General features: G+C 38.1%; 1 protein-coding gene across 1 annotated transcript in view; it reads right to left on the bottom strand.

Annotated features, from left to right (window-relative positions):
* Positions 1 to 1,220: 1,220 nt before the first annotated feature.
* KRIT1 (KRIT1 ankyrin repeat containing) overlaps positions 1,221 to 27,923 on the bottom strand; it is a 46,644-nt gene continuing 19,941 nt past the window's right edge. Inside the window, 12 exon segments of the mRNA XM_043966724.1 lie at positions 1,221 to 2,802; positions 3,391 to 3,507; positions 7,449 to 7,655; positions 8,240 to 8,327; positions 8,950 to 9,116; positions 11,982 to 12,133; positions 16,204 to 16,360; positions 23,480 to 23,587; positions 24,340 to 24,496; positions 26,958 to 27,101; positions 27,754 to 27,791; positions 27,793 to 27,870. Of these exon segments, the coding sequence (XP_043822659.1) occupies positions 2,734 to 2,802; positions 3,391 to 3,507; positions 7,449 to 7,655; positions 8,240 to 8,327; positions 8,950 to 9,116; positions 11,982 to 12,133; positions 16,204 to 16,360; positions 23,480 to 23,587; positions 24,340 to 24,496; positions 26,958 to 27,101; positions 27,754 to 27,791; positions 27,793 to 27,870 (1,482 nt within the window). The 3' untranslated portion in view covers positions 1,221 to 2,733.

The raw sequence follows: 27,923 nt of genomic DNA, 5'->3' as shown, positions 1-27,923 counted from the left end.
ATATATATAATTTATTAACTTCAGATTTATGCTGTATTTATTTTATATATACTTTCCTCTGTCCCCCATTAAAATGTAAGCTTGTTGTGTCAGGATTGTATCATTCTTGGTACTTGGATCTATAGTATCTATCTAGCACACTTCTTGGTATTTAATAAATATTTGTGGGTTGAGTGTAGTAAACCCAGTATGCAGAGTTTTCTGAATTCTCCAACTCTATGATGAATCTGCCTTTGGTCCTCTGGGGTTTTAGGTTGTTCCTGAGTTGCAGGTGTTATGCTGTGGAACTCAAATGTCAAGAAATTGAAATATAGCTCATGAGAAGGAGGCAGTGATAATAGGTGCTACTGAGTACTGGAGTTTTCAAGCTTTACAGATGGGTAAAGGATTGTAGCAGGTATGAAACACGAGGAGTAGGGAGGAAAATATCAAGTGAGCAGTATCTCTATTAGCCTTCTTATTGGTGGGAGAGCCAGTTTTGTGGTCTGAATACCAAATGGGGTGGTGGTAGGTTGCATTTACCCTGTTCGGGGGAATCTTGGCTCCATCAGCTTGGTGTTCCCAAGAGATCCCAAATCCCAAGCAAAGCTCTTTATCTGGGGGAAGTGAATGAGAGGTTTGCATTTGTTCCTATTGCTGAGGTATCTGCCAAATCTGCACAGAAGGCAGGGTGAAGGCAACATGATATGACACTCTAAGCCTATAAGAGGATGGGAGAGAGGTTGAAGATGGGGAAACCACATCTGTTGCACCACTGTTACACACAAAGGCTTAAGAATAAGAAGATAACTGGCTTGATATTACCCACACCCCCAACAATCTCCCTCTTTGACCCATCAGTTTTTAGAGGAGACAAAAAAATGGCTAGAAGCTCTGCATTGGCTAGCAAGGGTCCAACATGTGCTTATACTAATACAATTGATTGGATTTTATGTGTTAAATTTATGCAAGTTGTCTTCAGTGTATACTGTTATATTTTTCCTTTCAAAGATCTCATTTTGGAGTGGGACCTATTGATGTGGTTAAACCATTTGGTTCAATACCAATGGGAACTAAATTGCATAGTTGTTATGCATTTTAAACTGCTCTAATAATAAGACACACTTAACAATTAAAAAAGAAACATGTCTTTATGTCAACACACTAAAACCTACCAAATGACCTCTTTCATTTATTGCTCTATTAAATGATTACAGTTTTCTTTATTTTTTGTTACCTACATATTTCTTGCTAAAGAACCTTTAAAAATAGGAATACTCAGGAATATATTTAAATCTTTATAAGGAAAATATTTATTATGTTAATTGTATAATTTTATGGATATGGCTTTCAATATTTTAAACCTGGATAACATTTTGAAATTACTGAGAAAACACATCATATTTAAACACCTTAAGCAGCTTTAACATCCCAGTGGTACCCTAGACAAACCTTTCACTCCAGCCAAACCAATTTCCCCACCATCTCTTTTGATCACCTTTCTATTTTCCCACCTTTGTACCTCTGTTTAAAGCTCAGCCTTGGAGTGCTCTATCCTTCCTTTATTGTGTGCACACAAGCTACTCAAATGAGATTCCATTCCTTTACAAGCTTAGGTAAGCTTACTATATGGTATGATCCTTTAGTGCACTGACACAAGATTTCTATCTGTGATAACACTCGTCACCAAAACTTTTTGTCTGATATAAACGTAACAGGCATGAATAAATGTCTGTTGAAGAATATCCCAGGACGGAATTAAGAACTTACATAAACTGTTTCATTCTACAAAAGTTAGCATATGGAACTTCACCTGAGTTATTTTGTAATCATTTCTGCGTATCAGACACATCACTACTTTAAAGTGTTACTTTGAAAATCAGAGGTTATATAAATGCATATATCTGTGAGTGTGCGTGTGTGCATGTATTCATACTCTGCAGAATAGCTAAAACTAGTATTATTGCCTTGGAAAGTTTTTTTTAGTTGTTGAAAGACTGCAGTTTCCAAGCATAGAGTAATTAAGTTATTCAACTTTCACATCAGAATTAACTTAACTAAAGAAACTAACTTTCTGATGATATACCTATCCTGCACCATAAAAGAACGATTCATTCATAAAAATATTCAGGTACCAATAAGACACAACTACTGACAATCCAGTGACCATCATTTACCAAATTTGTACTTAATTTTAAAACAATCAACAAAATTCTCTGGATTCAAGGGGAAAAAATAAACTCAAACACCTTAGAAGCCAGACATACTTTTTAACTGAAGTTCTGAAAAAAGTTACAAAATGTTCAGATTACAGTAAAATGTTCTTAAATAATACTGTTGCATGGTTTATGTATAGAAAATACATTTTTATTTCATTAAGTTTTTAAATTCAAGTATATTTTGATATAATACTTCAAAAAAGTATATTAAAAACTTAGAATTTTGTTATAACTACACTCTAAATTTTCTAATAGTTACAAGAAATTTCTTTGTAAAGTTTAAAATTTGATTTATCTAACATAATTTGCTAATAATCTTTTATTGGTGTCAAAATTAGAATGGTATGTATCAGAGAATTCAAAAATTAGTTATGTTACACACAAATACACAAAGTAACAGATTCTGTACAAAATAAAAAATATACACACATAATACAACAGACTAAATATCTTGATAAAGCTGATATTCTGAGAAATGTTTCAGTAGAAGAAATCTGTGTTCACAAGACTCCTTCAGAATCACTTTTCTTGCCTTTTATTCGTTTCTTTCACTAGGCATTAACTGTCCATTAAGCTTCAAGAGCAGTTTTACAACGAGACCTGCCTACAAAATAAGATGTTAGTATGGAGTTGGCAAAATAACATTCCCCATTCTTTGAAAGCAGCTTGCTCCCTGACAGAAAGCTTTCTGGAACTAAGAAATGAGTAACTATTACTTACTGAGGTAACTCAAATGGCCCAGCTGGATGAAGGTAAAGGCTGGATGGGATGTAAGACACTGATGTGGCAAGAAGAGCCAGGGAATATAGCCAATCAAGATAAATTGACAGAAAAAACTAGGAGATATTAAAGGCAAGCTCCAGACCTGCCTGCCCTGTCTAAATAAGGGTAGTGCTTCTTATGTTTAAGAAAGGCTTCCCCTCCTCCTTGCAGGGTCACACAGCTAGTAAGTGGCAAGTGTCTGAGGCTGGATTTGAACTCAAGGTCCTCCTGAATCCAGGGCTGGTGCTTTATCCACTGCACCACCTAGCCCCTACTCTTTGCTTTTTAAACCTGTCATTACTTTAAGTTAAGCAATTTTATTGGATAGTCTTCTTGAAATGAAGTATCATTTCACTTAAAAAAGAATGGGCTTTAACAAATATGGCAGTTTGGTTCTATCAAATATCTCTAACATTAAAGCAGGCCCTACCTGTTTGGTATGTACTATAAAGCTCATTTTATTTTCCAGACTGTGAATTTGAAAGCAGGTATCAGCATCTCCCAACTGCCACATAAAACAACCGTACTTGAGACTGATGAGTAAAGTCTGCAACAAAATCAGAAATGGTCATTGACTTTGGATGATATCATCAGTCACAGCCAAAGCAGCTCTTTCAGGGCTGAGCATTTGACTGGAAAACCTGTAATAAAGACTTTGTTACTGAACTGATGTTGAATGAAGTAAGCAGAACCAGGAGAACATTGTACACAATAATAGCAACATTGTGCAATGGTCGACTATGATGGACTTCGCTTTTTTTCAGCACTGCAATGATCCAAGACAATTCCAAAAGCCTCATGATGGAAAATGCTCTCCAAATCCGGAGAAAGAACTGTGGAATCTGAATGAATATTGAAGCATACTATTTTCACTTGGGTTTTTTTTCTCTCTTGTGGTTTTTCCCCTTTGTTTTGATTCTTCTTTCACAACAAGACTAATGTGGAAATGTTTAACATGATTATACATGTATAACGTATATCAGATTGCTTGCTGTCTTGGGGATGGGGGAAGAAAGGGAGAGAGGGAGCAAAATTGGGAACTCAAAATCTCACAAAAATGAATGTTGAAAACTATCTTCACATATAATTGAAAAAAATACTATTAAGTGAAAACTAAAAAAAAAAAAGACTATGTTATTACACAGTGTGAGAAATGGGTAGTTGTCTCCTCTCAATGTGGATATAACAAATCAGTCATACTCCTCCTGACCTGTTTGTAGGACAAAGGTCTCAGATCCCCTAATCCCCCTCAGGTTGGTAAGGTCACATGGTTCAAGGAGCCCTGGTCTCAATAAGGTCCACTCCAGAGTTTTGTCCATATAAGGAAGTATAAGGTCCACTCCTCGGTCATGCCCATACAAGGAAGAGGGGTGGGAATACTGTGATCCGATTAGCTAGTTTTTGCGTGTAGATTGTAATCTCACCAGTGATGAAAAAGGGGAAGGTCCATTCGTGTTAGGGACTAGGGTATAAAACAGGGCCTGGGAGCCCCCTTTCTGGGCACCCACTAGCTGCACACTAGGGTGCCTCCTTCTCATGAGAAGAAAATAAAGCCTTTGTCACCTTGCTGCTGAGTTCCTGAGAATTATTGAGAAGAGGATGGATTTTTCCCTCACACACAGTAAGTTCTACAATAAAAAGGCTCAAATGAAATGAGAAATAGAAAGTATTATATGTCATGATGTATCATTAATGTCAGCGATCATGATTATATGTAAAACTCTGTGGAATAGGGCTCTCCGAACCCCACAGAGACTCTCAGTAGCTGCATTTGAGAGTCATCTTTAAATCATTATTCCTAAAAAACACCCCTGCCATATTAACAAGAAACATTTGTTCATTGATCTTTTTGTGTGTGTGTTGGGGGGGAGGGGCAATGAGGGTTAAGTGACTTGCCCAGGGTCACACAGCTAGTTAAGTGTCAAGTGTCAAGGTCCTCCCGAATCCAGGGCCAGTGCTTTATCCACTGGGCCACCTAGCTGCTGAAGTATGGTGGAATAAACAGTTAGCTCACCCCCACCTCACTTTAATAATTCTCTAACACCAGCAGAAAAACTTTTTCTGAAAGATGAGAAGCATTTAGGAGAAGATTCTTTTAGCTTTTGCTTTAATAATAAAAATGTTATGAACTATACATTCTTCATTTTACATTTAAGAGTGAGGCAAGTCGGGGGCAGCTAGGTGGCGCAGTGGATAAAGCACTGGTCCTGGATTCAGGAGTTCCTGAGTTCAAATCTGGCCTCAGACACTTGACACTTACTAGCCGTGTGACCTTGGGCAAGTCACTCAAACCTCATTGCCCTGCAAAAAAAAAAAAAAAAGAGTGAGGCAAGTGACCTATCACCAGCATGGACTTTTTCCTAGGAAAAAAATTCCAACAAAATGCCAAGTCAATGCTAATTCTCCCTCTATACCTGTACCTCACTACACTTTCATCTATATTTCGAAGATCTCAGTTCCAAAGTGATGAATTTTATGAAAAAGACTGCAATCTTTTAACGGTTCTAAATGGTCTTTTAAAAGATGCTGAAGCTGAAGCGTTTATTATTCTGTGGCCACCCTTGCTATCAAGTGGTCCAAATGTCAGGAGGTTGGTATGTGAACAGAAGACATACAAGCCATTAAAAGACCTTCCCTTAAAAGCTGGCAGACATGTCAGAGTCTGTATCTGAGGAACAGATTCAGCCTTTGGGAATTCAGGGCTACCTCTTTGCTACAAAGGCAGCCTCCACGTAGGCCTTTGTGGAAGGGTTACATTTCTGGCATGATATAACAACTCTATAATGACAGTCCTTGGTCAACAAGAAAAGGTTAAATCATACTCGGTATATTCTCTCTAAGAAGGATAACTTTTATACACTAAAATTAGTTTTGAAAACTTTAGTTTATCACTGTTATTTACTTCCCACTTCAGTCTCAAAGGCAAAACAACATCACTGTCCTTCAAATATAATTATGATTAAAGGACTCAAAAAAATAAACTGAAAAGATTTCTTATTTAAAATGATAGTGCTGGGACAGCTAAGTGGCACAGTGGATAGAGCACCAGCCCTGGAGTCGGGAGGACCTGAGCTCAAATCCACCTCAGACACTTGACACTTACTAGTTGTGTGACCCTGGCCAAGTCACTTAACCCCAATTGCCTCACAATAAATGAATGAATAAATCAGCAACAAACAAATGAATGAATGAATGAATAAAAAATAAAATGATGGTGCTATTGAACAGAAATGGGTATAATATAGTGACTACATTTTAGAGCCTCATGATATGTATTCTAAATACCCAGTTTTCTTTCTATTGTGGGAAAAAATTTTATAATTTAAAATTTTAAAAACGTAAGCCTTTTGTGAGTTTTAGGATTTTTAAAAGTTAGCATATTTGCTATTTTGGGTTGGGTTTTTTGTTTTTGTTTTTGATGGTAAAATATATCTTTTAATAGTAGGAAAAGACTTGGTGATAGGAAAGTATACATTTCAGATACAAGACAAAATTGGCATTGCCCAGTCAAGAAAGAGTAGATGGGGTAGGGCAAAGAGGAACAAAAGAACAGAAATGATCAAGTTTATCCTTCATTTCCTCCTTCTATATTTAAGGAAACAGCATCAAAGAAAACTAAGGTCCCACAGTTTTTAAGTGACAGAGACAGGAGAATGAATTGGTTGCAGACTCCCAAATCAGGGTTGCTACGTTGTCCTTTTTTTTTAATTATAAAAGTATTTTATTATTTCTCAGTTACATGTAAAGATAGTTTTCAACATTTATTTTTTATAACATTTTGAGTTCCAAATTTTTCTCCGTCCCCCCTCTCCAAGACAGAAAGTAATCTGACATAGGTTAAAAATGTACAATCACATTGAACATATTTCTGAATTAGTCATGTTGTGAAAAAAGAATCAGAACAAAAGGGGAAAACCTCAAAAGAGAAAAACAACAATAAAAGTAGAAACCGTATGGTTCAATCTGAATTCAGATTCCTCAGTTCTTTTTTCTGGCTGTGGATTTCCATCACCCGTCCTTTGGAACTGTCTTAGATCACTGTATTGCTGAGAAGAGCTAAGTCTATCACAGCTGATCATCACACGATGTTGCTGTTACTGTGTACAATGTTCTCCTAGTTCTGCTCACTTCACTCAGCATCAGTTCACTTAAGTCTTTCCAGGTTTTTCTGAAATCTGCCTACTCATCATTTCTTATAGCACAATAGTATTCCATTACATTCATATACCACAACGTGTTCAGCCATTCCCCAATTGATGGGAATTCCCTCGATTTCCAATTCTTTGCCACCATGAAGAGAGCTGCTAGAAATATTTTTGTACATGTGGGTCCTTTTCCTTTTTTGTGATCTCTTTGGGATACAGACCACTAGTAGTGGTATTACTGGGTCAAAGTGTATGCATAGCCTCATGCCTATTTGCTATTTTAACTGATTCAGAATTATATATGTTTATATGAACAGTCAAAAACAAGTGAACATTTATTTACCTTGGTTTCCATATTGAGGAGATGCAATCCTTTTATGTTCACACCTACATAAACCCGAATGACTTTATGGCTGCTGGAACTTGCTTTTGTAAATACCTGTCCTGTAAAAAAAGCTGCTCCATAGGTAGGAATTTCCCAACAATTCTGTAAGAACATGCGTTGAAGGTGGTGCATTTCCTTACTGACACCTTCACTTGTGCTAAGGTTCTAGAAGCAGAGGTGAAGAAGCGAAAAAGAAAAAGGGTAAAAAAAAGAAGTAAAACCCTTCTACTCTAACTACCATATTACACTGCCACAAAGAAAGCAATTTCACATAACTAGGACTATTTACATTTGGAAAATTATTAGTGTCTTGGAGATTTACTCAGATCTTGGTCGTAAAATTGCCTAATAGTGGCCCGGAACGGTTCTTTTCTAGTAGACCTAAACAGTAGGTTTTAAGAGGACTACAAGGAAGGTGACAATTACTTATCTAAAAGCACATTTCCCTCTCATATGTACACACTGATAAGGTCACCGATTCATGGTGGGGGTACCCCCTCCACCGAAGTGATATGATCCCTACGTCAAGAGATCCAAGACATTCCTTTCAGCTCTAAATCTAAAACCTTCTAACCCTTCAGTCCCTTCTCCTCCCACAGTTTATCCCAGTCTCAGGAATGGCATCCACAGAGTCATTTCATTTTTTTGGTTCTGAGATTATCAAATTAAGAAAAATATTTTAAAGTTCTAATTTAATGAAATGGCAAGTAATGTATTAAGAGTTTCAAATATTTCTACTAAGTGTTTACCTTGTATTCATGAAGTATTCTGTTTGTCCAGTGAGGCGCCTTACTTTTCAATTTGGTGATTGGAACAATGGATTTTAGATTTTCTTCACTATAACATACCAATATAAGTTAAATAAATAAATTTAACAGTAGAGTATAGCAATGATTCTGTCAAACATATGACTAAGATTTCATGAAGAAAATATTAAGTTCAAGCTGAATAACTAAATATAATGTAAATAATTTTTGCATGGTATAAGTTTCTTGAAGGCAGGAATGGTTTTAATTTTGCCTCTGTATCCCTGACACATAGCACAGTGCTTGGAACATAGGAAGTACTTGGGGCAGCTAGATGGCACAGTGGTTAAAGCACCAGCCCTGGATTCAGGAGTACCTGAGTTCAAATCTGGCCTCAGACACTTGACACTTACTAGCTGTGTGACCCTGGGCAAGTCACTTAACCCCCACTGCCTGAACAAAACAAAAAACAAAAACAAAACAAAAACATAGGAAGTACTTGATGAATGCTTGCTAACTGTTTGATCTGCATAGCATCAGAACACTCAACTTACAAAATCATACCTCTACCCTGCCATGTTCAATGCAGAACACTACTATTTCCTTCTATCAGGAACCCTCATTACAACCCATCCCCCCACTTATTAAGAGCAATTGTAATGTTTAAATTAATCAGAATATCTTTATGTAATTAACATAACTTAAACACTTACTTGAGGAAACCTTGTTTGTGTTTTTTACTTTCATAATTCCCATAAACTATCTGCAACAGTAGACTTGCCAGCGTTATCAACTTGGCATCAGGAGATGTATAAAAGCCTTTCAACAAATTATATCTGGCTTCATCAAAGAGAATAAGGATGGCTAGTGGGTCTTCAATCTTTACAAGGAAAAAAAAAAGTATGATTAACATGCAACGTTTTCTTCTTACAATGGGAAAAAGATAAAACTACACCTTGAACATTAGTGAGGCAGTACTATTGAAGTTAACAGTGAGGTTAGAAATATGGATAATTTCTAAAATCTAAATTAATTCTAAGGCTCTTCTAACACTGTACTATATTTATGCTTTGTATATCATTAAAGCTTCTATCAGTTATATGGAAATGTTTCCTTTTTGTTCTTCAAAATAGATAAAACTTACGATAAATATTTCATAAAGATTTTAATTTATAATGGCAAAAATCATGGTTGTTTTTGTACTGTACATAGCTAAAATGAAAATGTCCATTTATTTGAAATACTTTTATCTAAATAGCCAGTGGTACAGTGGATAGAATGCCAGACCTAGAACAGAAGACTTGAGTTCAAATATGGCCTCAGACACTAACTAATTATGGTATTCTGGGCTTTATCTCTCTGCTTCAGTTTCCCCATCTGCAAAATGGGGGTAATAAAAGCACCTACAACCAAGCTTGCCATGAAGGCTAAATGAGATAATAATTTTAAAGCACTTAGCAGAGTGCCTGGCATTTGTAAGTGCTAATAAATGTTAAAGCTATTATTATTATAGTCTAGGTGAAAAGGGTGTTTTAAATATGAACATATACATATATATTTTAAATTTGCTGCCTCTGTAACTTTATATGCGCTTTCTCTCATCTCTGGGATGCCTTATATCTTTCACCTTCACCTCTTAGAATCTCAGGCCCCCTTCCAGACAGCTCAGGCCCTATCTTCCTACACAAATCCTTTCCTAATCCTTGCCTGGTCCCCCATTCTTAGTGTTTTACCTCTTTGCCCCCTAAATCAGATGCTGCATCCTAATATCTATAAAAGCACTTCATAAACAGCAGTTATTATCAGAATGTAAGCTACTCAAGGGCAGCGCCTGTTTCATTTTTGCTTCTGTATACAAAGTACTTTACACAATAGTACCTGGCACACGGTAAGAGCTTAATAATTGCTTAATGAGTTAAAATGAGTATAGACATACACGAACGATATAAAACTAGAGAAGCTAAGGATTAACACTTAAGTAACTAGCAGCAGCTAGGTGGCGCAGTGGATAGAGCACCGGCCCTGGAGTCAGGAGTACCTGGGTTCAAATCCAGACTCAGACACTTAACACTTACTAGCTGTATGACCCTGGACAAGTCACTTAACCCCAACTGCCTCACTTAAAAAAAAAAACACTTAAGTAACTGAGTACATTCTTGATCAGGGTGTCATTTATGTAATCTGAGAACTATTCATGTCATCTTCTGCTTCTTCCTCCCACTGCAACTCAAAATTATTAAAATTCTATTTAGGAGTCCTGGTAGGAGAAAAAATTGCTATTTCTGGATAATGTATGAAATTTCAGGTATCTATGAAACTTCTTATTTTATGCTGACAATTTGTCAGAGATTACATGGAGATTTGTATGAACACATATATTTGTCTTCATGTGTAAATGATGTTCTCTTAGGTAGCAATATGAGGAGGTAGGATTATTTTTGTTTTGTTTTGTTTTGTTTTTAAATGAGGCAATTGGGGTTAAGTGACTTGCCCAGGGTCACAAAGCTAGTAAGTAAGTGTCTGAGGCCAGATTTGAACTCAGGTACTCCTGACTCCAGGGCTGGTGCTTTATCCACTGTGCCACCTAGCTGCCCCGCCATTTGGGGTTTTCTTGACAAAGATACTGGAGTGGTTTGCCATCTCTTTCTCCAACTCATTTAACAGATGAGCAAATAGAGGCAAACAGGGTGAAGTAACTTGCCGAGGGTCACACAGTAAATATATGAAGCCACATTTGAACGCAGGAAGATAAGTCTTCCTGACTCCAGGCCCAGAGCTTTATCCACTGCACCACCTAGCTGCCTTAAGTATGGATAAAGACAGTAACATTTTTATAGTTGGAGATGTTTTGACCTTATTTATAAGTACTTTAAAAAATCGAAATCTCTGGAGAAAAGAGATGTGGAAATCTGGACTATATATTTTGCTGCCATGATGTTAACTGATCTTGAATGATCTATTTTCTCCCAATTTCCACAGGCCCCACCTTCAATCAGACCCTCATATCTATTTTATCTGCCTTCTATCAGGTCTTTCCCTTGATGAATTCATCCTACACACAGCAGTCAAAATCTTCTTCCCTGAGGGCTATGTTAAAATAGCACTCCTATTTTTAAAATTGTTTAGAAGCAGGGTTAACAAGCTGTTTAGAAAGCTTATTCCATACCCTAACTTCCTAGGTCACCAAGCAGGCAGTCTCCTAGAACAGACACCATTCCAATCCAATCTAGCCAACCTTACTTTGTTTTACTAACAATGGTAGATTTTCTGCTCTAAAGAAGGTTGTCTACAACGTCTGCAAACAGCTTTCAACTGTCTTTTAGATATGTAATTTCCTCCACCCAAAAAGTATTATCCAATCCCATTCATTAATCCCTGTCCTCTCTTCCTTTTAAAAACTTACCTCTTCAGGGAAATATGCTTAGATTTATATTCATTTATATTATATTTATATAAATAATTCCACAAAAATGATCAATACTTCATTTTGTAAATTCTCAAGACTGACATACCTAGTGTGCAAGGTATTAACCTATAAATCTCACTTACACTGTAGCTTCACAATTATGGTCAAGTACTTGAAAAGTATTTATTCTCTATTTGGATTCTGTCCATTTGGCTACCTCACAGCTGCTCTGCTTAGATCATCTAAATTTTCTGTACCTCCCCAAGTATTTGGTACAGTGCTCTATGGTAGTAGGTACTCAATAAATGCAATTGCTGCAATGAGAATTTCTATGCAAACCTTTTTCTCAACTTCCAATGGAAGTCTCACGTCTCTCCTTAGGAAAAGCTGTGGTGTTTCCCTTTGAGGATCCAAATTTGTCAGTTCATTCAGTATTTCTGGCCAGTCACGAACATGTTGTAAGGGTTTGTGATAGGGCTTCAGCTGAAGGCCTGAAAACAAAAAAACCTTTCCTTTTGTAAATGATTACATAACAGTGAATCAATCATATCCATGCAGAGGAAGTGCAAAGCAAATAGTTAAATCTAAATATTGAATTCATACCAATTAGGAGACAATCCTTCCCTTCTTTAAAAAGTAAGATTCATGCAAAGAGCTGCTTCAGTTTAATGCCATCTTAAGAATAATTAGAAAATATCTTAAAACAAAATAACAGGGGGGCAGCTAGATGGCGTAGTGGATAAAGCACTGGCCCTGGATTCGGGAGTACCTGAGTTCAAATCTGGCCTCAGACACTTGACACTTACTAGCTGTGTGACCCTGGGCAAGTCACTTAACCCCCATTGCCCTGCAAAAAAACAACAACAACAAAAAAAACCCAACAACAACAACAACAAAAAAACAAAATAAGGGCTATTAAATTTAACCAAAGTCCTCAATTATCTTAAAATGTTTTGGATTATATTCCAATTGGTAGATTTCACAAGAATCATAAATGTTAATCCTTAGAGGGGTCATTTAGTCCAACTCTTTCATTTTATATAAGGAAAAGAAAGAAATGAGTTGTCTAAGGTCACACAGCTAGTTAGTGGCACAAATCGAATTAAGGCCCAGATCTCGACTCCCAATCGAATACACTTTCCACTATATCACACTTTAATATCATTAGACTCCAGATGACCAGTCTAACCAGATTCAATTGCCTCTCTAACATATCCACTCGATTTGGATTACTTTTGCTTCATGGTAAAAATATACACAATCAAATCAAGTTTAAAACTGTATTTTGATATAAAACTAATAAAAACTTGGCAGTGGAAAATAGGAAAAATGTAAGAGTACTTCACAAGGCAACTTCATATATAAAAAGAAAGGTAGAATTAGAAAGTTTAAAAACCATCTTGGGGAGGATAGCTAGGTGGTGCAGTGGATAAAGCACTGGCCCTCAATTCAGGAGGACCTGAGCTCAAATCTGGTCTCAGACACTTGACACTTACTAGTTGTGTGACCCTGGGCAAGTCGCTTAACCCTCATTACCCTGCAAAAAACCAAAACCCAAACCCAAACCATCTTGGGGCTGACGACTTTAAAAACTAATGTCTTCCTCTGGCACTCTTTGCCCTTCTGAAGGCAGTGAAAGAACACTAGACCTGGGAGCCAGGAGAGGCTTGTGAATACTCTCCTAGATTGTGAATACTCTCCCTGGGGGCAGTGTCATATCCCTTAAGTAATTTCTTCTTCTATAAAACATTTACTATACATCATTCACATATGTATTTATGCACATGTAACATATACAATGTAATTATCAACATATAATGATACACACATACACTATCTACTTACCTCATGGGCTTGTTAAGAGGCTCAAATAAGACAAAGACACAAAACACTACCTAAGTGTCAGCTATTATTAACTGTGAATGAAGGAGTGAATGAGCTCATTACTTAAAGATTTAGAATTACAGAAATCTTTAGGCTGAGTTGGTTCATTTCCTGATTCATCGACTGTGAAAGTTGGTTTGGCTCGTCCTTTCCCTACGACCATTGTTAGCCAGTCAGCAGGAGAAATAAGGGCAATAATGACAGAGTCACCAGGATGATGATAGGCACCCAGGAGTCTTCCAAGAAACACCTGCAGAGCTTACCCCTATTAGAAGGGCCATAGCTGAGTCAGATGCCCAGCTATGCCTGAGGTGGCAAAGCTGGGAAGAGAACTTTGTTCTTTGCTTCACTATCATGGGAAGAAAAAAAGTTGATGTGGTGAGGAGAGAAATGAGACGACTGGCATCTCTTGATTTACAGAAGACCAAGCCAGTCAGCACACATGGCCATTTCCTACTAGTCCATTTTAAAGTTAGAGATGTGATCTGAGAACTGAAGGGCGTCTCTTTTATGTATAGCAGTATGTCTGTATTCTGAATATATGAATGAAAAACGGATAAAGAATCATGACTTCTACCAATTAAGTAGTTTTATTTGTATTCTATATTTTGCTATTATGTTTTTGCATCTTCTCTATTACAAAAAAACACTTGGACTTTCAAAATTAACTTGATCTGACAGCTATTTGTATCTGATAGGCCTTGTGGATATCAGTAACTATTATCTTAACAATGTGCTCATTTTTTCTCCTCTGTGAGCAGCAAACTGAAATCCCCATCTTGAGCAGTAAAAATTTTTCTTGAAGTACTAGTGTATATATACAAAATACTTGAAAAATGTTTTGGATATGATCACATTTTATATAGATTCTACACACACATATGTGTACACACACACACACACACACACAATATGTAAGATGGTTCAAAGGGAAAACATATCTTCCTAATCACGTAAACACATTCTTTGTACTTTTTTATCCTTTTAAATCCAAGTTTTACCTGGATGAAATAATGTTCTAATAGTGATTTAGACATAAGAGTGCTAGATGATATTTTCTTGTTAGTCAGAATACATTTCTTTAAAACTTCTGAAAATTTCTACATGCAAAGCTTAATCTCCTCAGAAAGGTTTTCACTTTCAACTCTTTATTTCATTCAATAATAGTACTTCAAAATTCTTTGTCTTGTAAAGAAAAAGCAATCTCATTTCTTCCTTTTCTATCGATTCTTCCCTAAACAAGGGGATTATATTGTATTATAATGCTAAAATAAATATGGAATATTTGCTAACTATAAGCTAAAATAAATAGATCATAATGATAAATAAATTATATGATAAAAGAGCTATTTTCGTCCTGGGCAATGTGATGATTAAAAAGTCCCAAGAGACTGAGTTTATGGATAAATTAAAATCAATTTTATTGACTATGTCTATGAAGCAGTCAACAAAATAGGCTCATTGTTGCTGATATTTATGAAGTCTTTTGAAAAAGGGTTTTACCTGAGAGTGAAAATCAGCTCTCACTGGGCAACAAAAGAGTGATTTAAAAAAAAAATTTTTTTTGTGGTGCAATGAGGGTTAAGTGATTTGCCCAGGGTCACACAGCAAGTAAGTGTCAAGTGAACTCAGGTCCTCCTGAATCCAGAGCCAGTGCTTTATTCAGTGTACCACCTAGCTGCCCAAGAGTGAACATTATAATAGGAGGTGGGTTATAACTTAAAATAAGGGTCTTGGGTTACCCAAATCTTGGTTAATAGAGACATCAATTTCCATATCACTTGTTAAGACAGAGAGATATTTCCTATCTGGAAGTCTGGAAAAACACAATGAGTAGGAATATACCCATTAGCCCAAACTCAGAATTTCTTTTACTGTCTGTTAAGATCTTAGGCTGAGTAAATTTTTAAGAGAGATTTCCAGGGGCAGCTAGATGGTGCAGTGGATAGAGCACCGGCCCTGGAGTCAGGAGGACCCGAGTTCAAATGTGACCTCAGACACTTAACACTTACTGGCTGTGTGACCCTGGGCAAGTCACTTAACCCCAATTGCCTCACCAAAAAAAAAAAAAATTTAAAAAAGAGATTTCCCACACTGGTTGGTTTCTGGATGAAGAAGTAGAAAAGGGGAAAAAACCTTTGTTCTACCACAAGAATTAGTTTTTAAATATGAAATATTCATTTCTCACAGCAATCTGCCAAAAACAAACATAAGACTAATTTTTCTCAGTAAGGATTCACACATCATTACCTCCATTTTACAGACAGAAAGATTCTTAATTAAAAATTCTACCTGATCTTAAGAAAAATGGATAAGAAAAAAATGAATAAGTATAAAGCAAAAGAAATGGTTTGGTTTTTTTTTTTTTTTGGGTGGGGCAATGAGGGTTACATGACTTGCCCAGGGTCACATAGCTAATAAATGTCAAGTGTCTGAGACTGGATTTAAACTCGGGTCCTCCTTAGTCCAGGGCCGGTACTTTATCCACTGCGCCACCTGGCCGCACCCCCCCCCCCCCCCCGCCCCAAACAAAAGAAATGGCAAAGAAGAGATGGTACAAAGAGGAAAGTAAAACTAGTAGAGAAGAAGTATTTCTACAATCTTGTAACATAGGAACCCCCAAGGCATTATTCTACATTTAGCAACAATATTTACAGTATAATGACAATTTTCTTACTGAGGTTCTCTGAACAGATCCAAATAGTGAAATACTGTTGTGTTTCATGAGAGAGACGCATTCCTTCCATGATCTGCTGTACTGTGGTGTTGTTTCCGTGCTTTAGTTCAACAGAACGGTATGAGCCATCCATTCGGTATATCCGGACCTTTTCATACTGCAGAAAGAATGAAACCATATGCTCTGTTAACTAGATTTCTAATATGGTTAATGTTCAAATAAGAATTTGCTGGCTATATTTATTGGCAATTATCCAACTGCTAGGACCTCTAGTCACTTATGGACAACTTCAGGATATAATTAATTAACTCTGTGGCCCAAGAGCCATGCTACAAAAGCAGCTCATTTTTCATGTAAGTAAAGTGAGAAAGGTTAAATGACTTGCCCATTGCTGCACAAAATATATATCCACAGATTTACAGTCCCTTCCTTAAGCTTTCTGCAAGAAATGTAAGAATCTCTAAAAGATGGCACAGGAGAAATCTTTAGGAGGCTTAAACTCACTGGAAAAAAAATTTGGTCAATGACTTAAAAATCAGTAGATAGGAGCAAGGATGAGAGGAGAGTTGAACAGACTTTCCTGGCCTTGTGAGATGGGAAGAATGGGGGCAGCTAGGTGGCACAATGAATAAAGCACCAGCCCTGGATTCAGGAGTACCTGAGTTCAAATCCAACCTCAGACACTTGATACTTACTAGCTGTGTGACCCTGGGCAAGTCACTTAACCCTCATTGCCCTACCAAAAACAAAAACCAGAAAGAGATGGGAAGAATGGGAAAAAAAGAGGGCTTATGGGAATGTGGTGTCACAGAGGAAAACCAGAGTTTTGTTAAAGATGGAAACTCAAAGGTATAAGGAGTTTGTAGACAATAGAGTGGAGATCCCAAAAGGCACAATGGAAGAGGGAATGAGTAAACTGAGTCGGAATGGAACTGAAGATGAAATGGGGTAAGGGTTCTAGTGGAGGTAGGATAGGCTTATCATTTGTACCCAGGTACAATGACCAAGACTGGGAGCCAATACAAGTAGAGGCTGATTGCTGTGGTATAATCTGGAAAACAAATTTACTTGGAAAGACTTGTATTGATTGATACAGACTGAAGAAGAGAGCAGAGCCAGGAGAAGAATTTATACCATGACATTAATATAGTAAAATCAAACAATTCTAAAAGACTTAAGAACCCAAGGAAGAAAAATCTTGTATAGCAGAGGGGTAGATGGGGGAGGTAAGGGAGAGTGAGTGAACCTGACTCATCAGAATTGGCTCAAAGAAGGAATAACATACACACTCAATGGGGTATAGAAATCTTTCTTCCCCTGCAGTAAAGTAGGAGGGGAGGGGGATGAGAAGGGGTGGAGTAGGTGATAGGAAGCAGATCGGGGGAGGAGAGAGTCAGAAGCAACTGCTTCAAAACCTCTTCTTCTTGCCACCCACCCTAATCCTAAGCTCCACACTTACAACTGGTGACTAGTTTAGTTTGCTCTGGAGAAGAGTGAGGCCACGGGATAAGAGCTTTCTCAGCATCCCTCCCCCCCCTCCGACCCCCACACTCTCAGAATCACTGCTTCTTTCCTCTCTCTCATTTCCTCCACTTGTGCAAATAAGTTCATTTTCATTGGGATGTTCTACCACCACCTCAACTTAACAGCTGAGTCCATTATCTTTACTCTGTTTTAAATAAGTCTAGCATGGAAGGGCAGGAGATAGAATGGTAGAAAGTCTAGAAGGGTCATGGGTTAGGTAACTTCTGGGGGATTAGGGAGAATTGAGCATCTTTGTAGGCAAATGAAAGCAAGGAGAGAAAGAGGAATATGTAAGAGGGATAAGATGGCCAAAGGGGAGGCCATGCAGGCACTTGGGCAGAATGGCATAGCCTTCATGAGGAGGCTTCACTTACAAATATATTAGAAAGATACAAAGAACACGGTTTTCTAAGTTTTGAGGGAAAGCAGTGTTACTTCATGGGAAGGTGATATTTGTTTGCTCTTTAAAGGATGGATGTTCAGTGGGTAAAGGTGAAGAGGAAGGACACTCCTCATGGGAAATTAGCCTGAGCAAATATGTGAAGGTAAGAAAGCAGAGTGGATGTTTGAGACACAAAGTAGCCCAGGAGGTTCTCCAGTGGTTGGAGGGGATGGATGTGAATAACTCCCAATAGGTGTGAACTGAAGCCCCAATTTAAAATAGTTAGGACAGGAAATGGTTTGATCACTGACCACTGAAAGAGACAAAGTCTTGGGCTTGGAGTTGGGGATTTCTGAGTTAAAATCTAGTTTTTAACACTTGTTAGTTGTGTGACCATAGGCAGTTCATACAAATACTAGTTATTTCCTGTAGCTAACACTCATCTAATAAGTCACATTAGAATGGTAACCTCTTGGTGGAGGAAATTCCCACTGACAGCTCCTTTGGCTAACTGTGTATTGACTACTGGGGAAATCCAATACTTTTGCATGTCAATAACATAATTACCAGGAGGTTATGTCAACAGTTCTGTAATAATTTAAAATAATAGGATTTGCTCCAAGTCTAAGGATACATACATCCATGTACAGTACACCCTGATTGTACATGGGACTACTATGTATCATAAAGCATAGACACATTGACACTTAATAAATGTTTGTTGATTGTGTGAGTGTGTGTATACGTTTCTGTATGAGAGGCAGTGAGGTACAGTGAATATACACACATCACAGTAAAATGCTGCTTTATAATAAACTTGGTCTAAAACGAAATACGTATGGTGTAACAAAAACTTTTAGTTAGACTAACTTTCTAGAATGTTGAAAGGCTTTAAAAAATACAGTTTATTGATATCTTTTGTATTTATAACAGCCATTTCACTCCTTCCCAGAAAGGTAAAAAAAGACAAGACCCTTTTAATTCTCCCTGTTGCCACTAGATGGCGCGCACAAGCAGCAAATCTGACTGAGTAAAGCCAAGCACATGTGAAACTAAGCAGTATTGAGTGAACTCAGAAAGTGGAATTGAAGAGAATCTTTAAAGATGAGGGCTGCCTGTATTTTTTTTTCCTCAGGCAGTTTCCCTTCTCTATCCTCTTCTCTTTTCTCAGGATCTAATCTGAATGACACTGAGGATAGATATTAGGAGGCAGTGACATGACATATCGCAAAGAGTTAAAAAATTAAAATTTGTTTTCTAATAACAAGAGTTTTCTCTTCTTCCCTCCTCCCCACTGAAAAAAAGAAAAACCAAATACTTGCAACCTTGTCATGTGAGGTGTAAAGCCCTGCTGGCAGGCCAGTGCCCAGGAGCTCAGACTTCCTCCCCATGGCATAATGTGGTCAGGAGAGCTAAGGCGGTAAGGGGGGGGGGGGGAGAACCTCTCATTTTGGATCCTCTCCCCAACCTATCAGATATAATGTATGTCATATCCAGAGAGCACAGGTGAGAATTTAATATGAAGGGATGATATATGTAAAGCATTTCTTTTTTGTTTATCCTTGTTTTTTGTGGGGCAGGCAGGTTGGGGTGGCTTATTTCTGGGGCCAGATTTGGGCTCAGGGCCTCTTGGGTCCAGGGCTGGTGCTTTGCCCACTGTGTCACCTAGCTGACCCATGATGACATCTTTAAAATAAAATTAAGGGGTGAGAGAAATGCACTGGAAGAAAATGAAAGGGAGAGGTAAAGTAGCTCACATAAAAGAAACAAGAAAAAGCTTATGGAGTGGAGGGGAAGGTGGGGAAGGAGCAGGGGAGTGAGTGAGCTTTACTCTCATCAGAATTGGCTCAAAGAGGGAATAACATACACACTCAAGTGGGTATAGTAATATATTTTGCCCTGAGGGAAAGTAGAAGGGGAAGGGGATAAGGGGAGAGAGAAGGAAGGGAGGGAAGATTTGGGGGAAGAAGCAATAAAGAACAAAACACTTTCAAGGAGGGTTAGGGTGAAAGAAGATAGAAAAAAGAGTAAATATCAAGGGGAGGGAATAGGATGGAGGGTAATACAGTTAGCAATAGTAACTGTAAAAGAAATGATGAGCAGGATGCTATCAGAAGGATGTATGAAAAATGCAAATCATCAACAGAGGAAGAACTGATATTATCTGAATACAGATCGAAGTATAATTTTATTTTGTTAGTTCCTCTTTCTAAAGTTATTTTGTCGGGGGCAGCTAGGTGGCACAGTGGATAAAGCACTGGCCCTGGATTCAGGAGGACTTGAGTTCAAATCTGGCCTCAGACACTTGATACTTACTAGCTGTGTGACCCTGGGCAAGTCACTTAACCCTCATTGCCCTACAAAAACAACAACAACAAAATAAAGTTATTTTGTCTATTATCTTTCACAACCTGACTAATGTGAAGATGTTTTGCATGACTGCACATATATGACTTATTTTGAATTGCTTGATTTCTTAGGGAGGAAGGAAGAAAATTTGGAACACAAAGTTTTAAAAAACATCAGTGTGAAAAAATTTTGGTTTTTTTAACATGTAACTTGGGGAAAATTCTAAATAAAAAAAATAAATAAATTTAATGTATGTCATATTGATAACACAGAGCTAACTCTAAGACTGTGCTAGAAGCAGGAGTTTGCTGTAATCCTAACAGTGATCTCTCCATTTTTCTCTAACCTTGACTTCTGTTATGTACTCAACACTGTTATCTGACAAATTAAGGCATATTATACTATGCTGCAAATACAGAAACATGTTCAAACAAATCCTAAGTAAAAGATATTTGTGGGGGCAGCTAGGTGGTACAGTGGATAAAGCACTGGCCCTGATTCAGGAGGACCTGAGTTCAAATCTGGCCTCAGACACTTGACACTAACTGTGTGACCCTGGGCAAGTCACTTAACCTTCAATGCCCGCCCCCCCCCCCCCAGATATTTGCAAATAAGGATGATTGTGATAGGAGGATTAAAGAATCTAGGGTTGGGTAGAGGGGAAATGTAAGGAATTTTCAGATGGCTACAAGGAAAGAAAGTCATGGAAAAGGTGTCCAAAACCAGAAATGCTTAGCATCCCTGAGGGAGAATATAGGAAGGAGAGATGATGCCCTGAAGAAACAACAGCTTCTAAGTGAGCAAGAAAGGAATCAAAGCCCAGTGTGGAGACACACTACTCCTATCACATGGTGGGTAGGTCAGGAGAAAAGGAGCAACAAGAAAGATGTTTGGCATGAGGCAACTATAAGAGAAGTCCTAAGGATGCAAAGATCAAATACTGGTATCCCTTTAATTCACCACTATCTATATTACACCAGCATCCTTTGTCCCCTTGACCTTCTAACACTCTAAACAGAGAATCACAGATCAAGCTGGATTAAGTCCAAGCCCTGGTAAGATCTTGGGACTCATCCAGGATTTGAATCAGGGTCCTTTCAGTCCAGATACTAAGCCCTTCTGTTGCTCCAGGCTGCTCAGAATAACAGGAAAGTCACAAGGCCGAGCCCCTTGCACCCACTACAAATTCAAGGTATGCTGTAAGCAATAAGTCCAGTTGGTTTTGTATACGTGGTAAAAAATAATGCTGCATCTGTGGGGAAAGTCTGTATTTGGGCGTGGGCAGAATAGGCAGAAATTCTTAGAGTTAGAACCAAGGGGTTCAAGTCCTGCCTCTCAAAGCCTTCAGAATGGTAGACCCTACCCAGTGGAATGCAACTAGGTTCAGTCCAAGGTCTAAATAATTAGAAATCTCCAACAGGGACCCCTGGGCATCCAATTATATTCTGCCTCATCTTACTTGCTATGCTTTCCAAACATTAACCTTGTCTTCCTAGATGGATTGGGCCGGGCCACATTTCATTTTTCTGAATCCTTAAAAATACCAGCAAAATGCAAAGCACAGAGAAGGCCCCTCAATAGATTCTTGTTGGTCGATAAGAGAGAAAGACTGGGTTGGTAATGCTTGATATAACGATTCAAATATGGACTTTAGAAAATTATTTTCTATGGTTTTTCAAATGGTTTCTTTTGACGTAAAAATCTCCTTTAGTTGTTCATAATCCTTTACTGTAATACTACAACACTGGTGCCTCACTGTGGAGTGGAAATGACTCTAGGTTCTTCAAAGCTACACCAGCTAGCTATGCCTGTCTTATGAGAACTCCCACCAAGATGCAAAAGCTTAGAGCACAGTATGCCCAGTGCTGGATGCTGTGCCTTATCTGAGGCTCATTAACAGGTTATGCCAGCTCATTTAGGATAATAGCATCTCTTCCCTCCTCAGAGAGTGATGAATTTATCAGCCCCAGAAACTCTTGAGGACAAAGAAAGAAGTCTGTGATCTATATTGTTGGAGAGAGTACACACAATGGAAAAAATAGATTCCTTAAGTGCTTGAGAAATACTGCAGATTCAAATCACCAATAATTTTCAGTCCTTTCAGCAAAATAATATATTAGACAGCATTATGTATCTAGAAGGGGCAGCTAAGTGGGGTAGTGCTGGATATAGTGGATAAGTGGATACAGTGCTGGGCCTGGAGTCAGGAAGACTGATCTTTAAGAGTTCAAATCTGGCCTCAGACGATTCCTAGCTATGTGACCCTGGGTAAGTCACTTAAAGCCTATTTCCCTCAGTTTTCTCATCTGTCAAATGAACTGGAAAAGGAAATAGCAAACAACTCCAGTATCTGTATCTCTGTCAAGAAAACCCCAAATGGGGTCATGAAGAGTCACACATGACTGACACAAATGAATAACAACAAAAGGGACAAATGAAAACCTATTGTCCACACTAAGAAACAACTCACTGCAATGAAACCTAACTAATTTGTCTACCTATGGGAGGTAAGCTGCCCTGAAGGAAAATTATGAATCAGTGAATTTTTTTAAAGAAATAGGTAACTTTTAAGCACATGCAATAACTTGAGACAGTTTTAACATAGTATTCCTTAGAAATCTTAAGAAGCAGGTCTTGGTTTAATGAAAACAGAAATTTTTGAAGCCTCTGAAGTGGTTGACTCTACCTAAAAATAATGTTGACTCTACCAAAATATAAAAATATTTTAAACATTCCTTCTACAAATTTTATATTTTTGATTTGTCCTACTAATGGAAAGAAAGTGTCTGCCAAGCAAAAGCAAATGTCAGTCAGTACAGCTGAAAAAAATCACAAAACATGGAGTGATCAGAGTAATTCTAATCAACCAGCTATAATATCTGGTCCCTTGCCTCAGACCTGGAATTTGCATATTTAATGGCTTGCCATCAATAATTTTACTACCTTGTCAAAGACTCATAAGTAACAAGTGAACTTAAAAACATGCGACAGGTGAAATCTGTTTAAAAAGACAACTCCTACTGGTTTGTTTCTGGCTTCCTTCAACAGTTTTGCTGTCTCTTCCCAGTCATTCTGTTTGTTTTCTTCACAGACATTTAAAGGAGACCTCCCTTGTTGGTCAATGATGTGCTGCAAATAAAGAGAAAAAGCAATTGTAAGCATCATGCCATTTTCTAAGCAGAAAGTTCATTAATGATTCCTAGAGTTACCCCAATACCTTAAACTTTGATTCTCAATAATACAATAGTAGGACAGTATTGTTGTGCCTTAATTCACTGCTACCGTTTCTACACTATTCTTCTTCAGTCTTTGGTCTGTCACTTAGGAAATTTTGAAGTAATTACTACTTTGTGTATGTTCAATACATGGGCAATGACTAATGTTCAAAAACTTCATTCTGTATCTTTCGTTTTCTGATTACAGATACAACCAATGCTTTACAAGAGTTATTTTGTTTTTCTTTTAAGAAACATTAGTATTCATCCTAGAAACAGAAAGAACATTTTAAAATGAAATTACTGGGGGCAGCTAGGTGGCACAGTGGATAAAGCACGGCCCTGAATTCAGGAGGACCTGAGTTCAAATCCGGCCTCAGACACTTGACACTTACTAGCTGTGTGACCCTGGGCAAGTCACTTAATCCTCACTGCCCCGCAAAAACAAACAAACAAATAAATCAATCAAATGCTTTTTAAAATAAATGAAATTACTGGGATATTGGTTAAATTCCTAGGTACAAAAGCAAAACTTGCATATAAATATGAATTGTTTTCATCTACATTTATAGCTCTCAATGTCAGACTCTTGGAAGGGCTACAATTGAGTACTATGGTGGTATTTACTTGTGTAGTCACTATTTTTAAAAAGTGAAAGCTACTTACTCTGTCCACTTCTGGATGGCTTAGAAGGATCTGCACTATTTCAACATGTCCACCTCCAGCAGCAAAATGAAGGGGAGAACTAAGCTGTCCATTTAAGAGGTTTGGATTACACTTTCCTTTTTCTAATAGCATGCGAGTGGCCTCAACTTTTCCATACCTACAGAAAACAGAACTTATTAACTAAAAAAAATCACCTGTGATTTACTTTGTCATCCTATTTTTAGACAATATTCCAAAGATTGCCAAGGTTTTCTAGGACATATAACAAGGGATTAAGACATTGACGTAAATGTTTCTGGTGGCTAGGGGTTTCTTCTGAGTAGTTCTGGTTCAAGCTGAGTGTTGCTATTTCTGATGGACTGGGAGAAGACATAACTTCCAATACAAATGAAGGAGGAGTGGAAGAGGGAGAAATATAAAGTAAAATAAAGCATAAGAAGCTCCATGCCCTTGTTGTTGTGTGGTCATGACTGACTCTTGGTGAGCCCATTTGGGGTTTTCTTGGCAAGGATACTGGAGGGGTTTGCTATTTCCTTCTCCAGCTCATTTTACAGAAGAGGAAACAGGCAATGGGGTTAATTGACTTGTTCAAGTTCACACGGCTAGTAAGTATCTGAGGCTGGGTTTGAACTCAGGAAGATGAGTCTTCCTGACTCCAAGCCTGGCTCTCTATCCACTGAACAACCTAGCTGCTCACTTAGAAGGTATAGATAAAGAAATATGTCAAAATTTTTAAATGAGGCAATTCAAGTTAATAGACAGTTAAGGGCCCAATTCAATAACTTCAAAATAACCTCAAGAAAAGAAACTCATGAACAATGTCTACACTGCCCCAATAATCTGATGTAAACTAGGACCAGCAAATTAGACCAATGAAGTAAGAATAAAAATCAAATCAATAAATATTCATTTAGTATCTATTAGTGCAAGATATTTGTAAATCCTGTGGAACAGACAAAAAGATATGAGGTGTGTAAGGTCCTTTCCCTAATGAGGTTCACAATATGGTTGTATGAAGATGGTGTAAACATGAAAAATATTAAGCTATACAAGGTTTCATTAACAAACCAATAAAACAATATAGGAAATGTTATAATCGAGCACAAAAAAAACAACACCAGAGTTCAAATGAAGGAGAAGTCACTTTGGGCAGAAGTGGCCAGAGAAGATTTGACTGGAGAACGGGGAGATGAGGCTGAGTCCTGCAGAAAGTGCAGAAACTGGACAGGTGGAAAGGAAGGGGATGGATGTAAATGCTCTGGTCAAAGGGAAGACTGAAGAGCTAGAGCTTTTCCCACAAGTGCCCAGGTACTAGACACTTCCTCAATCCATACCTCACAAAGCTGCCAAAATAATCTTCACAAGGAACAGTTCTGACAATGTCAAGTCCATGCTCATTTGGAGACTTTCCTATTGTCTTTGCTTAAAACTCACAACCATCGGGGGCAGCTGGGTGGCGCAGTAGATAAAGCACTGGCCCCGAATTCAGAAGGACCTGAGTTCAAGTCCAACCTCAGACACTTGACACTTACTAGCTCTGTGGCCCTGGGCAAGTCACTTGACCCTCATTGCCCCACAAAAAAAAAACAACAAAACCCACCTCACAACGGTCACCATGCTCTAAAGATCCTCTTCAATCTGACTACAATTTCTCTCCAACCTTCACATTACTCCACTCTAGGCACCAGAGTTAGGTTCTACTACAACCTGACTCCCAGCTGAACTGAGCCTGCTGTGCCTTCTGCCTTTGTATACCTGCACAGGGCATCCTTCGTGTCTGGAATGCAATCCCTCCTCATCTCTGCTTCTCATCATCTTTACCTCCTATCCAGGTTCAATTCTGGTGCTACCTCCTCAGGTAAACTTTCTCTTATCTAACACAGCTCAAAGTGTTCTCTCTTAACTTTCCATAGGGCATTTTATTTGGATCTCTATCTCGACCCCAACACTCTCTCCCTTGTATTATGCTTATCCAAGGCACTGATTATAGCCTTTCCCACATCATCTCATCACCCTTTCTCTGGTAGGATAAAAAGTTTCTGAAGACAAGGACTTGTGCTATTTTTTAAATCTCTGTATGGCCAGCAACTTGCCAAAAGGCCTTATAAATATTCTAATGGATCTGTAATCTCACCTATTTGGAATTCTCTAGAGTAATGAAGACTGCAATCCATTACTCTTGCCCATCCTGAGACATTTGTTCCTGCTCTTTCCAAAGTTCACCCTAGGGAGACCACCCAGTGAGTTGGGGTTTTCCCTCCTTTCTCCTCACATCAAAAGTGTCAGGAGAATTCTGTTTGCCTACTTGTCATTCTCTGTTCTGGCCATGTGACCAGCCCATCTTCTCTTCCTGGTATACAATTACTTACCAATATTCCAACATTAATTACTGTCAACTGATTACGGTATCAAATATACGACATACATGGAGATACCGTAAAAAAATCAATTCCCCAAGGTAGTAATTGGTATCTTTTGATTTTTAAAATCATTACACAAAGTACTGGGGCATTGTATAAATGAAACAAACATTAAATAATGATAATTTAAATAACACCGAAATCACAATAATCACAAAAACGTGGAATATAACAATCTTTTTTAAGAAAGCTACTTACCAGCATGCATAATGAATAGGTGCCCAGTGGTCATTATCTAGCTGGTTTACTGAAAAACTATCATTGAGAAGTCGGTTTAATAATTCGGAATCTCCTTCACAGGCACTTCGATGTAGAGGGAAATCATCTACCCACTGATGTTCTCTAATAATGATAAAAGAAATGCAATTTACGGTGTACTTTAAAACAAAAAAAAGTGGGCATTTTAATATGCAGTAAAAATGAGTTTAAGCTTAAGCAAAAGAACGACTATTTCTTTCTTTCGTGGGGCAATGAGGGTTAAGTGACTTGCCCGGGGTCACACAGCTAGTTAAGTGTCAAGTGTCTGAGGCTGGATCTAAACTCAGGTCCTCCTGAGTCCAGGGCTGGTGCTTTATCCACTGTGCCACCTAGCTGCCCCCAAGAACAACTATTTTTCTATGAGAACATTCATTAACATTTCACACATCATTGTTTAATGAGTGTGAGTACTTCTCTTCACTGATGGAGATTGCAACCCATCCAAGACATGGCCCCTTGTGACCAACCAGTTAGGCTGGTCTTTAGGTGACAAAATTCATCATTGGGCCTGTGCTCAAAGCTTTTCCAGGCTGGTAGAACCTGCCACAGCTTGTGCTTCATGAACACAGGATTCAAGAACCCAGGGTCACTTCTGTTTGCCAGCAAGGAAGCAGAGGACTTCAGGGGAGAAAAGAATACATGTGTGTATGTGTATGTGTATACTGAATGTTAAACAATAATTCTAGCACTGGGCTTTGGGAAAAGGAGGGAAAGCAGAATAAAAGCCAAACTGTACTTGTCTTCTGTAACGCTGCTCATGCTTCTCTGCCATTTTTTCTTGCTTAGGAATCTGAATCTTGGAATAATCTGGAGCGCCGAGGCCAAAGTATGGATTTATTACCACTTTATCTACCTGGTAAAATAGGGGGAAAGAACCCAAAATTTGAACCCTGTAAGTTAGAAATC

The sequence above is a fragment of the Dromiciops gliroides genome, chromosome 5 (genome assembly GCF_019393635.1).
Source record: "Dromiciops gliroides isolate mDroGli1 chromosome 5, mDroGli1.pri, whole genome shotgun sequence".
Taxonomy (NCBI): Eukaryota; Metazoa; Chordata; class Mammalia; order Microbiotheria; family Microbiotheriidae; genus Dromiciops; species Dromiciops gliroides.
This window is presented reverse-complemented; position numbering and strand designations above follow the sequence as displayed.